Source organism: Chiloscyllium plagiosum, chromosome 2, assembly GCF_004010195.1.
Source record: "Chiloscyllium plagiosum isolate BGI_BamShark_2017 chromosome 2, ASM401019v2, whole genome shotgun sequence".
Classification (NCBI taxonomy): Eukaryota; Metazoa; Chordata; class Chondrichthyes; order Orectolobiformes; family Hemiscylliidae; genus Chiloscyllium; species Chiloscyllium plagiosum.
Window position 1 is genome coordinate 4,417,946 of NC_057711.1, and position 15,110 is coordinate 4,433,055.

The window sequence follows — 15,110 nt, forward strand, 5'->3', positions numbered from 1 at the left end:
AAATTAAGGGGGGGTAGGTATAGGACAGATGTTAGGGGTAGGTTCTTTACTCAGCGAGTCATGAGTTCATGGAATGCCCTGCCAGTAGCAGTGGTGGACTCTCCCTCATTATGGGCATTTAAGCGGGCATTGGATAGGCATATGGAGGATAGTGGGCTAGTGTAGGTTAGGTGGGCTTGGATCGGCGCAACATCGAGGGCCGAAGGGCCTGTACTGCGCTGTATTCTTCTATGTTCTATGTTCTATTACAGCACAGTACAGGCCATTTGGCCCTCGATGTTGCACCAACCTGTGAAACCAATCTGGAGCCCATCTAATCTACACTACTCCATTTTAATCTAACTACCATTTAAGTGCCCTTAAAGTTGGTGAGTTTACTACCGTAGTAGTAGAAGCAACAGAAAAGCACTTGAAAAATACAAAGATAGCAGAAAGAACTCAACAAGGAGTTAGGAGGGCTGAAAGGAACTATGAAGTGTCTTTAGCAAACAGGATTAAGGAAACTCCCATGGTATTTTTTTACATATGTAAGGAGCAAGATGCTAAATAGGGAAAGGGTAGATCCATTATTGACAGGATGCAGAACTGGGCTGATAAGTGGCAGATGGAATTCAACCTGGAAAAGTGTGAAGTGATTCGTTTTGGAAGGTCGATTTGAACGCAGTTTACTGGGATTAAGGCAGAATTCTTGGCAGTGTGGAAAAACTGAGGGATCTTGGGGTCCAAGTCCATAGATCCCTCAAAGTTGCCACCCAAGTTGATAGGGTTGTTAAGAAAGCGTGCTGGCTTTCATTAGCAGGGGGATTGAGTTTAAGAGCCGCGAGGTTATGCTGCAGCTCTATGGACCTGTGGTTAGACCACACTTGGAATATTATGCTCACTAGGAAGGATGTGGAAGCATTTGAGAGGTTGCAGAGGAGATTGGGGCATGTCTTATGAACACAGGTACAGGTGAATGCTAAGAGTTTGTCAGTCCATTCAGTACTCGAACAACAGTGGGTTAGAAACTGGTTCAAAACCGGCTGGTGCTTGTGTTCAGGCTTCTGTACCTTCTCCCTGACGGTAGAGGTTGTAGAAAAACATTGCCAGGGTGGGATGGATCTTTGAGAATATTGGCGGCCTTTCCTTTACAGCGGACCTGGTAGATGGATTCTATAGATGGGAGGTTGGTCTTTGTGATTGTCCGGGCCCAGTTCACTACTCTCTGTAACCGTCTCCGATCTTGAATGGTACAGTGCCATACCAGGTAGTGATACATCCAGACAGAATGCTCTCAATGGTGCACCTATAAAAGTTGGCAAGGGTATTGACTGTCGTGCCAAATTTCCTCAGCTGCCTGAGGAAGAAGAGATGTTATTGGGCCTTTGTAACCAGTGCATCCACATGAAGAGTCCAAGAAAGCTTGTGTGGATGACTACTCCCAGGAGCTTGACACACTGTTCCACCTCTGTACTGTTAATGTGCAGGGGGGCATGAGTAACATCCCGCTGAAAGTCAATGAGTTCCTCGGTTTTGCCGGCATTGAGAGCTAGGTTGTTCTCAGTGCACCATTTTTCCAGATCTTCCACCTCCCGTCTGTAGTCTGTTTCGTTGCCATCTGAGATTCGACCGACTCTTGTGGTGTCATCAGCAAACTTGTAAATAACATTGGTCTGGCATTTGGCAACGCCGTCATGGGTATACAGTGAGTACAGTAGGGGACTGAGTATGCACCCCTGTGGGACTCCAGTATTGAGGGTTAGTGAGGATGAAATATTGTCCCCAATATTCACTGATTGTGGCCTGTGGGTCAGGAAACTGAGGATCCAGTTGCAGAGAGTGGGGATCACTAATTTTAGTAATCAGTCTCGAGGGGATAATAGTGTTGAAGGCTGAACTGTAGTCAATGAGTAGGATTCTTATGTAGCTGCTCTTGGTGTTGAGATGTTCTAGGCAGGAGTGAAGGGCAAGTGATATGGCATCTGATGTGGATCTCTTGGTCCAAAAGGCAAATTGAAGTGGGCCAACAGTAGTGGGGAGGCTGGAGTTGATTAATGCCATGACCAGCCTTTCAAAGCACTTCATGACCACCGAAGTTAGGGCCACTGGGCAGCAATCATTGAGACATGCTGCATGAGCTTTCTTAGGCACAGGGATGATGGTGGCCCTCTTGAAACAGGCAGGGACAGTGGCCAGCTGCAGGGAGAGCTGAAGATGTCCGAGAAGACCTCTGCAAGTTGATCTGCACATGCTCTGAGTGCACAACCTGGTATTCTGTCTGGTCCCATCGCTTTCCTTGGATTCACATGAAGGAAAACTGATCTGACCTCTGATGCAGTGACTGTTGGGATAGGTTCGTCGGGACTTGTCGGAGTAGGTGTTACCTCTCCGCTGAAATTCTGCTCAAAGGTTTGAGACGATCTGGGAGAGATGTGTCATCGTCTGATATCTTGCACTGGGTTGAGGAAACTAGGACTAGAAAGGTTGACAGAGCTACGACTTTTCACACTGGAGCGAAGAAGGGTGAAGGGAGACTTGAAAAAGGTATACATGATGAGAAGCACAGATAGAGTGGATAACCAGAGACCTTCCTCCCAGGGCAGAAATGGCTATCACAAAGGGCATAATTTTGTGAGGAAGATACAGGGGAGATGTCAGAGGTTGGTTATTTACACAGAAAGTGGTGGGTACTTGGAATCCACTGCCAGCAGTGGAAGTAAGTCAGACACATTAGGGACATTTAAGTGACTCTTAAATAGGCACATGAGTGACAGTAAATTGAAGGGTGTGTTGGTTAGTTTGATCTTAGAGTAGGATTAAAGGCCAGCACAACATCAAGGGCTGAAGGGCCTGTACTGTGCTGTACTGTTCTATGCTCTATGTTCTATGTTCACTCAAGGATAAAGGAAGGAACTTACGCATGGAGTTGGAAGATGTGGCTGAGATCCTTAATGAATACCTTACATTAGTGTTCACAAAGGAGAATGACATGCACTTAATGTATACTGATTCATTATTGGCAGTGTGGCTTTGTGCAGGGAAGGTCATGTCTCAAAACCTTATTTGAGTTTTTTGAGGAAGTGACAAAGGTGATTGATGAGGGCAAAACAATCAATGTTGTCTTAATGGACTTTAGCAAGGCCTTTGACAATGTCGCTCATGGCAGGCTGATACAAAAGGTGAAGTCACAAGGGATATTTATGTTACAAGGGAGCTTGTAAGATAAATATGGAACTATCTTAGTCATAGAAGACAGAGAGTAGTGGTGGAAGGGTGTTTTTCTGACTAGTGATCTATGACCAGTGGTGTTCTTCAGGGGTCAGTGCTGGGATCCGTGTTATTTGCAATATATATAAATGATTTTGTGGCAGAATTTAAGTGGCCTTATTAGTATGTTTGCAGATGATCAAAAGATTGGAGGAGCTTCAGGTAATGTGGAGGATTCCCAGAGGATACAACAGGATATAGACAGAGTAGAGACTTGTGCACAGAAATCGCAGATCGAGTTTAATGCCGACAAATGCATTTTGGAAGATCTAATGCAGGATAAAGTATACAGGATACAGTAAATGTCATAACCCTTAGCATCAGTATACAGAAGGATCTCGGCATCCACAGTTCACTGGAAGTGGCCACATGAGTGGATAAGGTGGTCACGAAGGCGTGTGGCATGGTTGTCTTCGTGGTCAGGGTATAGAGTATAAAAATGGGCAAGTCATGTTGCAATTGTACAGAAGCAAAAACAAAACCAGAAATCGTTGCAAATTTCTGTTTTTGTTTCTGATTTCCAGCATCTGCAGTTATTTTGGGTTTTTTTTGCAGCTGAATCGAACTTTATTTCATTTACATTTGGAATACTGTGTACAGTTCTGACTGCAGCACTACGAGAATGATGTAGAGACTCCGGAGAGGTACAGAAAGAGGATGTTGCTGAGTTTGGAAGGTAGTAGCTATGAGGAGAGATTGGACAAACTTGGTTTGTTTTCATTTGAACATCAAAAGGATGAGGGGAGACCTGATAGAAATTTACAATATTATGACAGGTATGAATAGATTAGATAGTTGGAGTCTTTTCTCAGGGTAGAATTATTGATTACTAGCGGATTAGGTTTAAGAGAAAAGGGGCTAGGTTTAAAGAAGATGTGAGAGGCAGGTTTTTCAACTCAATGGTACCAGAGGTGGTGATGAAGATGGATACAATAACAATGTTTAAAAGACATTTTGACAGATATATGAATAGTCAAGGAATATGAACTGCATAAAGGCAAAAGGTTTTTAGCTTAGAAAGGCATCACATCTCTCTGCAGGCTTGGTGAGCCAGAGACCTGTTCCTGGGCTGTACTACTCTTTGTTCTTGGTAATATAGTCAAGTGATTTGAGTGCTGTGACCCTTCATCTGACCTTCTCTGCAGATGCTGAAAGACCTGCCTTGCCTGCCCAGCCTGTCCAGAAGTTTGTTTCAGATTTATATGGCTAGTACAGTTCAGGATTTATCTGGCACTTGTATGGTGTGAATGTTTTTTGCCACTTGGTAGCCTACACCTGGATATTGTCTAGATCTTGCTGCATTTGGACATGGACTGCCTCAGTATCTGATGAGTTACAAATGGAGCTGAATATTGTCCAGCACAGATTCATGGAGTCAGTGGCAGAGGCAAGTTTGGACCCAGTATGAGATCCTATGGCATCAGTACCAGCTGCAGTGGTGAGGTGGGCCCATGGCCATGGTGGAGTCAAGTGGTGGGCAGAGCAATACCTGCACAGCATCGGTGGCGTTTGCATTCGTGAGGTCCAGTAAGGAATTGTAGTGGCGAGGGCATTGGTGGAGGTGAGAAGGTGCGAAAGAGTGGATGACTTTCATTTCAGCAATGGCAGCGTAGCGAAAAGGATTCATGTCTGGCCACCAGGCCCATGGTGGTGCACTTAACAACAAGGACTGTAAAGTTGAACACTTTTTCTGTATTTTGTTACTTTTCTGCCTTTACATTCCATGTTTTGGTTTAACTTTTCTGTGTTTTAAGATGGTGCCAGGGAGTGGCAACACTATGCAATACTTTACACTGTATTTTGTAACAAAATACATGTGACAATAAATGAATTAGATCAAATCAAATCAAACAACAGTTTAAAGTTTTGCAAAAGAAACAAATGTGGGCTGAATAATTAGGAAATGCACTGCCTGTAAACGTGGTGGTTGTAAATTTCAATTGAGACATGGAACAGCACATTTGATGATTATTTAAATCAAAATAATGTGCAGGATTATGAACAAAGGAGAGATTGGCAAATAATTAAAATTCTCCTGTAACTATTTTAGACACAATGAGTCCAAATGTCGCATTTCAAGTTTGTGATTCTGTGATATCTATAAATCTTCCCATTTTTATCTGCTCCTTTTCTATCAACCCCTTCTCTGTTCAACCCTTCCTGACAGCCCCAGATAGCTTTCCAGCTTGAACCAGTCTGGCAGGCTGGTTGTCCCAGACAGATTGTATTCCTCATGCGACCATTTTATGACCATGGAAAGGTCTTGTCAGACTCATTCTTAAGGACTAGTAAAGAGGGATTTTCTTATGCATGAAGGTTAAACAGTTTGGGACTCTATTCATTTAATAAAGAAGAAGAGGTGATCTCACTGAAGCATTTGAAATCTTGAGGGGCTTGAAAGGGTAAATGCTGAGATGTTTCCCCTCATGGCATAGTGCAGGACTAGAGGGCATAATCTCAGAACAAAGGGGCAACAATTTAAGACTGAGATGTGATTTAGGACAGTTGTGATACTTTGGAACTCCTTGCCACAGAGTGCTGCGGAGGCAGATTCCTTGTGTTTACTTAAGGTCAAGGGCAGGAAAGTGGAAACGAGAAATGTTGGATCAGCCATGACCCTGTATGATGCCCAGACCTGAGGGGTCAAATGGCCTGCTCTTGTTTCTATTTCTTATTGTCTTATGGAAGAAGTCTCAGTAAGAATCACAAAAAACTACTTAGAAAATATAATATACAGAAGAAATCTATTCACCAGGTACAAGCCAGATACATAAAGTCTAGTATGTGAAGGCACACTTTTCCCACCTTTCAATGAACAAGATTGTGACTGTGAATACAAAACAGCAGCCCTAACATCACCCTCAGAAAATTTCCTTTAAACCTAATTCCAAAACCTTAAACCAATTTTGGGAATCTGAATTTTGGGCTCCTGCCTAGGTTCATCTTCCCTTTTTACCCAATTCAAGCCAGTATGGAAACTTCTGCCCAAAATTTCTAACCCATGCTGTATCTGTCCAGGAAGTGTTCAGTGTGGGAGTATTTCATGCAGAACATAGCAGGATCTGTAGTCAGTACTGAACTCCTTTAATCTACTTGCAGAAAATGCCTTTGTGCTGTTCGCAGAAAAAAACAGGTTGCATGAAAGTCTGAACCATAACACACTTCTTTCAATTTGTGTTCTGACCTTCTCTTAAACAAACCTTGCATTCCTTCACCCTTTTTCACATCTCCACTGAGCTCATTTCCTTCATTCATTCGACCTGTTTTATGTACATCCTATGAAAAAAAACATAATATTATCAATAGAGAAATATTGTTTTATTTTCCCTTTTCACTTTTGTTCTTTTTGGATGTTTCCATATCATGTACCAACTCCAGCTCAGCTACTTAGTGCTCACTTGTTCCTAGTATTCACAATCGCTCCTATGAAAATTGCGATATCAGCATCTACGCTATGAATGTTTGTTGGAATAACATTTTGTTGCATTTAATGCGCAAATATCATATGCCTTATACCCTACACAATCTGTTCAGAAATATTTTCTTTACATATAACTTATCAAACCTTTGTCTTCTTTTGTCTCTGGAAAGGTCTTGCAGCCTAATCAGTCTTTTTAATCATTATGAATTCTCATTTCTGGTATGATTGTTGCATATTATTTTTCTATCTTCAAAGAAACCTCCATATTATTTTCTTAAATGATATAGATCTGAAGCATTCCGTAATCAGTGCAATATATTTGACTACTGCTGAAAAACAACACAACTTTTCAATTCACAAGAAGAGCAATGTAAAGGGAAAAACATTTTATGCTGTATCAGGAGACAGTTCTTGGTTGGCAGGTGTACTCTGATTAATACAAGTGTTGTCATGGAGAATGCACCAGTTAACTACTAAGCTTTATTGAAATTTAAACAATTAGATTGGCTGATTGGTCAAGGCAGTATCCTGAGGAATGGATCAGAGAATGGTTTTCAATCATTCTTTTAAGCTGAAACGGTAAAATGTGAGTTCATGATTTTATCTGTCTACAAAGAGAACAACCCTAATATATATATATATTAATGCATGAACATACTAAAACTGTTTCCTGCACACAGATGCACACCACATTGTGTACTGAACTATTAATTTTCAAATTGGTTATAAGTGTAATTTGAAGCACACTCAAGATTATTTTACAATTGTTGCTCAATCATATAATCACATCTAATACCGAACACTATGCTTTCAGTTTTGTAATCACAAGCTGGTTGGGTACAGTCAGGAGTTTAAGGAACAGAATATATCTGCATTTGGAAAGGCATGGACTGATTACAGACAGACAACATGGCTTTGTGCAAGGGAAACCACGTCTCACAAACTTGATTGAGTTTTTTGGAGAGATGACCAAGAAGACGGATGAAGGCAGAGCAGAAGACATTATTTGCATGGCATTATCAAGGCTTTCAACAAGATGCTGTACGGTAAACTGGCTAATAAGGTTGGATGACATAGGATCCAGGGAGAGTTAACCAATTCGATACAAAATTGATTTGATGGTAGAAGACATAGGATGGTGATAGAGGGTTATCATTCAGACGACAGGCCTGTGATCAGCAGTATGCTGCAAAGATCAGTGTTGGGTCCACTACTGTATGTCATTTGTAATACCACCTTGGATGGAATTGGCAAATGGTTAATAACTTTGAGGATGACACTAAAATTGGTGGCAAGATTACAGTGTTACTGGAAAAGCACAGCAGGTCAGGCAGCATCCAAGAAGCAGGAAAATTGACGTTTTGGGCAGGAGCCCTTCATCAGGAATGAGCTGCCCGAAACGTTGATTTACCTTCTCTTTGGATGCTGCCTGACCTGCTGTGCTTTTCCAGCATCACTCTAATCTTGACTCTGATCTCCAGATCTGCAGTCCTCACTTTTGGCTACTAAAATTGGTTATCTTAAGAGTACAATGAGATCTTGATCATTGGGATACCTTCTGGGGAAGGTGGGACCTGTATAAGGAAGATGGGTTGCACCTGAACTGGAGGGATACCAATATTCTGTGCAGGAGATTTGCTAGAGTTCTTTGGGAGAGTTTAAACTAGCTTGGCAGGGGGATGGAGCTACGGACCAGGGGATGGGTTAGCTGGTGAACAGGCAGATGCAGCGTGCAAAGAGACTGTGAGAAACGATAGCCTATTGATAGAGCAAAGTTTCAGTCAGCATGATGGGTTGAAGTGTGTCTATTTTAATGCAAGAAGTGTCAGGAATCAGTGTGCTGAACTTAGAGCTACGATGTTGTGGTCATAACGGAGACTTGGACATCACAGGGGCAGGAATGGTTGTTTGATGTTCTGGGGTTTAAATGTTTCAAAAGGACTAGGGAGGGAAGTAAAAGAGGTGGGAGAGTGGTATTGCTAATCAGCGTTAGTATCACAGCTGCAGAAAGGGAGGCCATCGAGGAGGGTTTGTCTACAGACTCATTATGGGTGGAAGTCAGAAACAGAAAACGAGCAGTCACTTTATTAGGAGTTTTCTATAGATGCCCCAGCAGCAACAGAGACACGGAGGAGCCAGTTAGGAGGCAGATGTTGGAAAGGTGCAGAAGTAGCAGGGTTGTTGTCATGGGTGACTTCAACTTCCCTAATATTGATTGAAACCTCCTTAGTGCAAATAGTATGGATAGAGCAGTTTTTGTCAGGTGTGTCCAGGAAGGATTCCTGACACAATATGTAGATAGGCCGATGAGAGGGGAGACCATATTAGATTTGGTGATTGGCAATGAACAAGTCAGGTGTCAGATCTCTCAGTGGGAGTGCATTTCAGTGATAGTGATCACAATTCCCCGACTTTTACAATACTCATGGAGAAGGATAGGAGCAGACAGTATGGGAAAGTATTTTATTGGGGAAGGGGGGATTACAATGTCATTAGGAAGGAACTGTGGACCATAAATTGGGAACAGATATTCTCAGAGAAATGCACAACATAAATGTGGAGTTTATTTAGGGAGCACTTGTTGCAAGTGCTGGATAGGTTTGCCCCATTGAGGCAAGGAAGGGATAGTAAGATGAAGAAACTTTGGATGACAAGAGATGTGTAACATCTACTCAAGAGGAAGAAGAAAGCTTACTTAATGTTGAGGAGCAAGGATCAGACAGAGCTCTAAAAGGTTACAAGGTAACCAGGAAGGAACTGAAGAATGGACTTCGGAGAGTTTGAAGGGGGCATGTAAAAGCCTTGGCGGGTAGGATTAAGGAAAACTGCAAAGCATTCTACACTTACGTGAGGAACAAGAAGATGGCCAGAGTGAGGGTAGGGACGATCAGGAACAGTGGAGGGTACTTGTGCTTGGAGTAGGAGGAGGTAGGCAAGGTCCTTAATGAATACTTTGCTTCAGTATTCACTGGTGACAGGGACCTTGCGTTTGTGAGGACAGCGTGAAGCAGGCTGATACGCTCAAAAAGGTTGATGTTAAGAAGGAGGATATGCTGGACATTTTGAAAAACATGAGGATAAATAAGTCCCCTAGGCCAGAGAGGATATACCCAAGCAAGGGAAGAGATTGCTGTGCCTTTGGCAATGATCTTTGCATCCTCAGTGTCCACTAGAGTAGTACCAGATGATTGGAGGGTGGCAAATGTTGTTCCCTTATTTAAGGAAGGGAATTCCCAGGGTTATTATAGACCAGTCAGTGTTACATTTGTGGTGGGCAAATGTTTGGAGAGGATTCTGATGGATAGGCTTGATGATTATTCCTGAAGAAGGGCATGTGCCCGAAACGTCGAATCTTCTGTTCCCTAGATGCTGCCTGACCTGCTGTGCTGTTCCAGCAATAAAGTTTCAACTTTGATCTCCAGCGTCTGCAGACCTCACTTTCTCCTCGATTATTTAGAAAAGCATAGCTTGATTACAGATAGTCAACATGGCTTTGTGAGGGGCAGGTGCGAGTGCGAGCAGCAGCAGAGTTTAAAGGAACCCGGAAGGCTACAGCTAAGGTGAGACAGTTTGTTTTAAAATTACTTACCGGTAGCGGGCAGTGGTGTTTTTTTTCTCTTCACAGAAAGAGCGGGAGCAGAAGGGGGAAGTGACGAAGACCAGAGGGGCAGCCGGGACCCGGAAGCAGGTATAGCGTAAGCTTACCTGGGTAGGTTTTTTTCCCTATAAAAGCACGCAGCAAAAGCCCTTCATCAGGAATAAAGGCAGAGAGCCTGAAGCGTGGAGAGATAAGCTAGAGGAGGGTGGGGGTGGGGAGAAAGTAGCATAGAGTCTTCAGGGAGTCTCTCTCTCACTGCAACTCCCAGGTCATTTCCTTAGCCCTGAAGACTCTATGCTACTTTCTCCCCACCCCCACCCTCCTCTCGCTTATCTCTCCACGCTTCAGGCTCTCTGCCTTTATTCCTGATGAAGGGCTTTTGCCCGAAACGTCGATTTTGCCTGTCCTCGGATGCTGCCTGAACTGCTGTGCTCTTCCAGCACCACTGATCCAGAATATGGAGGATAGTGGGCTAGTGTAGGTTAGGTGGGCTTGGATCGGCGCAACATCGAGGGCCAAAGGGCCTGTACTGCGCTGTATTCTTCTATGTTCTATGGTCATGCTTCACAAACTTTGTTCAATGATGAAGGTAGAGCAGTGGATGGGGTGTTTATGGACTTCAGCAAGGCATTTGAGAAGGTTCGTCATGGTAGGCTCATTAAGAAAGTAAGGAGGCATGGGATACTGGGAAATTTGGCTGTCTGGATACAGAATTGGCTGGCCCATAGAAAACAGAGGGTGGTAGTAGACTTAAATTATTCAGCCTGGAGGTTGGTGACAAGTGCTTTTCTGCAGGGATCTGTTCTGGGACCTCTGCTCTTTGGGATTTTTATAAATGACTTGCATAAGAAAGTGGGCGGGTTAGTAAGTTTGCTGATTACATGAAGGTTGTTGGAGTTGTGGATGGTGTGGAGGGCTGTTGTATGTTGCAACTGGACATTGACAAGATGCAGAGCTGGGCTGAGAAATGGCAGATGAAGTTCAACCTAGAAAAGTGTGAACTGGTTCACTTTGGAAGATTGAATTTGAATTTAGATTACAGTGTTAAAGGCAGGATTCTTGGCAGTGTGGAGGAACAGAGGGATCTTGAGGTCCATGTCCATAGATCCCTCAAAGTTGCCACCCAAATTGATAGGGGTGTTAAGAAGGTGTATGGTATGTTAGTTTTTTTTAACAGGGGGATTGAGTTTAAGAGCCGCAAAGTTATGCTGCAGCTCCACTGAGCCCTGGTTAGATCACACTTGGAATATTGTGTTCAGTTCGGGTCACCTCATTATAGGAAGGATGTGGAAGCTTTAGAGAGGGTGCAGAGGTGATTAACCAAGATGCTGCCTGGCTGGAGGGCATGACTAATGAAGAAAGGTTGTGAGAGCGAGGACTTTTCTCACTGGAGCAAAGAAGGATGAGAGGTAGACATTGGGAACGGTTCCGGGGAAGGTGGGACTATTACAAATTGGACGGTCTACATCTGAACCAGACTGGAACTAATGTCCTTGGGGGAGCTTTTGCTACTGCTGTTGGGGAGTTTAAACTAATGTGGCAGGTGGCTGGGAACCAGAAGAGAAGACAACTAGACAGCGAGGTGGAAACTGGAGACTGGTTAAAGGAAGGGCATGATTGGCAACTAAGTATTCCAGGATATAGACGCTTCAGACAGGACATGGAGAAATAAAAGAGTTGCATTGCTGGTCAGGGATGATATCATGGCTGTGTTAAAGGAGGACACTATGGAGGGATTGAGTATGAGGCATTATGGGTAGAGCTGAGAAATAAGAAGAGTGCAGTTAAATTGTTGGGGCTGTATTACAGGCCTATCAACAGTCAGCCGTGAGGTAGAAGAACAAATAGGTAAACAGATTATGGAAAGATGTAAAGGCAACAGGGTGGTGGTGATGGGAGATTTTAATGTTCCCAACATTGACTGGGATACATTTAGTGTCAGAGGTCTGGATGGGGCAAAATTTGTAAGAAGCGTCCAGGAACGTTTTCTAGAGCAGTATGTCAATAGTCCGTCGAGGGAAGGGCCATATTGGACCTGGTTTTGGAGAATGAGCCAGGCCATGTGGTAGAAGTTGTGATGGGGGATTTCTTTGTGAACAGTGACCATAATTCTGTAAGTTTTAAAATACTCTTAGACAAAGATGAGAGTGGTCCTCCGGGAAGAGTACTAAACTGGGCCAAAGCCAATTATATCAAAATTAGGAAGGAGCTGGGAAATGTGGATTGGACACAGCTATTTGAAGGGAAGTCCACATTTGATATGTGGGAGGTTTTCAAAGATAGGTTAAAGATAGTGCAGGATAGGCATGTCCTATTGAAAGCAAAGGATAGGAAAATCGTACAACTAGCCAAGAGGAAAAGGGAAGTGTACAAAAGGTCCAGGCAGCTAAGAACAAAACGGGCCCTGGAGGAACATCGGAAGAGCAGGACCAGTCTTAAACGAGGAATCAAGTGAGCTAAAAGGGGTCATGAAATAGCTTTAGCAAGCAGAATTAAGGAGAATCCCAAAGCCTTTTATTATGTAAGAAGCAAGTGGATAACTAGTGGGCGGCACGGTGGCACAGTGGTTAGCACTGCTGCCTCATAGCGCCTGAGACCCGGGTTCAATTCCCGCCTCAGGCGACTGACTGTGTGGAGTTTGCACGTTGTTAGGTAAGGGGTAAATGTAGGGGTATGGGTGGGTTTCGCTTCGGCGGGTCGGTGTGGACTTGTTGGGCCCAAGGGCCTGTTTCCACACTGTAATGTAATCTAATCTAGAGAAAGGATTGGCCCACTAAAGGATACTGAAGGAAGGCTGTGTGTCAAACCTGAGAAAATGGGTGAGATTCTGAATGATTACTTTGCATCATTGTTTACTGAGGAGAGGAACATGATGAATGTTGAGATTAGAGATAGAAGTTTGATTACTCTGGATCACATTGACATAAGTAGGGAAGATGTGTTGGGTAGACTAGAGGTTATTAAGGTGGATAAATATCCAGGACCAGATGGAATCTATCCCAGGTTGCTGAGGGAGGCGAGGGAGGAAATAGCTGGGGCCCTGACAGATATCTTAGTAGAATCCTTAAACACAGGTGAGGTGCCAGAGGACTGGAGGGTTGCTCATGTGGTCCCCCTGTATGAGAAGGGTAGTTGGGATATTTCGGGTAACCACAGACCAGTGAGCCTGTCGTCAGTGGTGGGAAAGTTGCTGGAGAAGGTGCTGAGGGATAAAACCTATTTATATTTAGAAAAGAATGGGCTTATCAGTGATAGGCAACATGGTTTTGTGCAGGGAGAGATCATGCCTTACCAACTTAATAGAGTTCTTTGTGGAAGTGACCAAGCTGATATATGAAGGAAGGGCTATACACGGACTTTAGTAAGGTGTTTGCTAAGGTTCCCCATGGTAAACTAATAGAGATAATGAAGTTACATGGTGTGCAGGGTGTTCTAGCTAGGTGGATAAATAACTGATTGAGCAACAGGAGACAGCGATTAGTAGCTGAAGGGAGTTTCTCGAAATGAGAAAGGTGACCAGTGGTGTTCCACGGGGATCAGTGCTGTGGCCATTATTGTTTGTGATATACATAAATGATCTGGAAGAGGGCACTGTTGGTATGATCAGCAAGTTTGCAGATGACACAGAGATTGGTGGAGTAGCAGAAAACATAGGGGACTGTCAAAGAATACAGGAGGATATAGATAGACTGGAGAGTTGGGCGGAGAAGTGGCAGATGGCTTTCAATCCAGACAAATGTGAGGTGATGCATATTGGGAAGTCTAATTCGAGAGCGAATTATAAACAGAAGAGCCTTGGGAAAAGTTGATGAGCAGAGAGATCTGGGAGTTCAAGTCTATTCTATCCACCTGCCCAGGTTGCTGCACAGGTGGACAGAACGGTCAAGAAGGCATATAGAATGCATGCCTTCATCGGACAGGGTATTGTGTATAAAAACTGGCAGGTCATGTTAAAATTATACACGACATTTAGAATACAGTGTACAGTTCTGGTCGCCATGACATGGCGGCTCAGTGGTTAGCACTGCAGCCTCACAGCACCAGTGTCCCAGGTTTGATTCCAGCCTCAGGCGACTGTCTGTGTGGAGTTTGCACATTCTCCTCGTGTCTGCTTGAGTTTCCTCCTGGTGCTCCGGTTTCCTCCCACAGTCCAAAGACGTGCAGGTCAGGTGAATTCGCCATGCTAAATTGCCCATAGTGTTGGGTGCATTAGTCAGTGGGAAATGGGTCTAGGTGGGTTACTCTTCAGAGGATCGGTGTGGACTGGTTGGGCCGAAAGGCCTGTTTCCACACTGTAGGGAATCTAATCACTACCAAAAGAATGTGGATGCTTTGGAAAGGGTGCGGAGAAGGTTTACCAGGATGTTGCCTGATATGGAAGGTGCTAGCTATGAAGAGAGGTTGAGTAGGTTAGGTTTGTTTTCATCAGAAAAAAGGAGATTGAAGGGGGACCTGACTAAGGTCTATACAATCATGAAAGGTATAGACAGGGTGGACAGAGATAAGCGTTGCCAGCAGAGATAGTAAAGGCAGGCATGGTAGAATCATTTAAGATGCGTCTGGTCAGATGCATGAGTAGGAGGCAAGCAGAGGGATACAGATGCTTATGAAATGGGCGACAGGTTTAGACAGTAGATTTGGATTGGCTCAGGCTTGGAGGGTCGAAGGGCCTGTTCCTGGGCAGTAAATTTTCTTTGTTCTTTGTTCTCTTTGTACGTAGGTTAGTTTGACCTTAAAGTAGGATAGAAGATTGGCACAATCTTTTTTTTTGAGTGGGAGCAGCGGCCGAGTAAAGGCGAACCCGGGAGACTACAGCTAAGGTAAGACAGTTTGTTTCAAAATTAC

At 43.8% G+C, this 15,110-nt stretch overlaps 1 protein-coding gene across 1 annotated transcript in view; it reads right to left on the bottom strand.

The window, feature by feature from the left end:
- The window catches only part of LOC122556526, a 186,952-nt gene that overhangs the window by 32,905 nt on the left and 138,937 nt on the right, over positions 1–15,110 (bottom strand). The window contains exon 4 of the mRNA XM_043703276.1: positions 6,447–6,522. Within this exon, the coding sequence (XP_043559211.1) occupies positions 6,447–6,522 (76 nt within the window). The remainder of the gene's footprint in view (positions 1–6,446; positions 6,523–15,110) is intronic.